This window comes from Haplochromis burtoni, unplaced genomic scaffold (assembly GCF_018398535.1).
Source record: "Haplochromis burtoni strain Fernald_Lab_line unplaced genomic scaffold, NCSU_Asbu1 Contig_867, whole genome shotgun sequence".
NCBI classification, from domain to species: Eukaryota; Metazoa; Chordata; class Actinopteri; order Cichliformes; family Cichlidae; genus Haplochromis; species Haplochromis burtoni.
The window spans coordinates 6,048-7,619 of NW_024583228.1; the positions used below are offsets into that span (position 1 = coordinate 6,048).

The 1,572-nt window shown below is 36.3% G+C and overlaps 1 protein-coding gene across 1 annotated transcript in view; it reads right to left on the reverse strand.

Moving 5' to 3' along the window:
• LOC121812823 (butyrophilin-like protein 10) overlaps positions 1-1,116 on the reverse strand; it is a gene marked incomplete at its 3' end in the record, with an annotated part of 4,616 nt that extends 3,500 nt beyond the window's left edge. Inside the window, exons 1-3 of the mRNA XM_042215914.1 lie at positions 1,057-1,116; positions 635-750; positions 50-391 (exon numbers count right to left, since the gene is read on the reverse strand). Of these exons, the coding sequence (XP_042071848.1) occupies positions 50-391; positions 635-731 (439 nt within the window). The remainder of the gene's footprint in view (positions 1-49; positions 392-634; positions 751-1,056) is intronic.
• Positions 1,117-1,572: the final 456 nt, after the last annotated feature.

Below are 1,572 nucleotides of genomic sequence, written 5' to 3' on the forward strand. Positions count from 1 at the left end.
AACCTGCTCATAGATCATTAAGAAGATATAGCAGAGTTTATTTACTTACCAACTAGAAGCTCAACAAAATATTCTTTACTCTGTTGTGGAATGTAACATCTGTATCTTCCACTATCAGAGACTTTCACTTTGGACAGCTTCAGTGAAACATCTCCGTGCTTTAGCTTATCGATGGACAGTGACACTCTTCCCTTGTAGGCTGTGTTTTGATCAGTCTGAAGCTCCTGTCCATTATGCCGCACAAACACAAATCTGGGGTTCAAATCAGGTTTTCCCCACTCAATTGTCATCTGAACAGCATCCACAGGAGGTTCCAGCTGGCATGGCAAAACAACATCGTCACCAGCCACTGCTATCAATGGCGGAGATGGACCGATCTTCTGTGAATTCCCTAGGAAAAAGTAAGTCTATTTTAAATTCAAATTCAATTATCGTTGTCATGTTTGCTTTGCCCTGTTCGAATAAGTTACTTTGTTAATGAAAAAAATAATAAAGGAGGAAAAAAAACATTACTTTGAGAACCGATTACATAGGTGGAGTCACCAATTGTTCAGTGGCAGTTTTCTCTCTTTCTGTTTCCAAGAATCAAACAATAGTTAAACTGGACATTTGTATATACTTATTTAACAGTTACCTTTGCAAACTAGTGTCAGCAGAAGTACGACCACAATGTGCTGGAAAACCAAAGCAGTGACTCTTCTGAGCAGAGGCTTAAGAAAAATTCCATCCATGAAGAGCAATACTGGAGTGCTAAAAGTCAAATGTTAGCAAATATGTTTTTATTCTTGTTATTCATAAAAGAACACAACACTGTTTTGACAATGAAAAAAAGTTTGATTGGGATGAGATTGGTTATTTAAAAATAAAATTGGTATCTTCGCAAATATAATTGCAGTACCAAGGATAAGAGTTGTCGTCTTCCTGACCTCCTAAAGATTTTTTCCTTTGTTATTAGTGGTTTGTAAAAAGTCTTAAAATATAATCAAATATAGCACCAACAATTTAACATCTTCAGTAAAAACAACAAAAAAAACTAAAAAACTAAAACTTAAATACCTGTACACTCGTCAAAACAACCCTTCTCCCCTCCTTAAGCTGTGTTCAAAAACCTCAGACTGGTTTGTACTTTGATCAGGACACCATAAAAAAGGTGGTGGTGTGTGTGCGTGTGTGGATGAAAAAGAGGTTGAGTTTAAGATATGCAATTCAGCATGGCTGCGTGGATACTAAAGACACATGATCTCTAATTCATTTTTACAAGTTGCTAAAGAATGAAAGCTTTAGACAATTATATACATTCAAAAAGATCATGTGGTGTGTTATAGGTTTTACCGACTTCTTATTTATTGTTTTATTGTTTCAGCAAAAAACAGACTGGCTAATATTTAATCCAAGATACTGTTAGATAGGTAATACAAACAGATTTGTACTTTGAACACTTTGTTATTTTTGGCACACAATGTACATAAAGGCTTGTATATGGTGTGTATTGAGGCCTTTCTTGTTCAACTGTGTAGTGGAGGTGTGGTCCCTGGATCATTTGCCGGGGAGGGGTGGTGGAGTGAGCTCAAA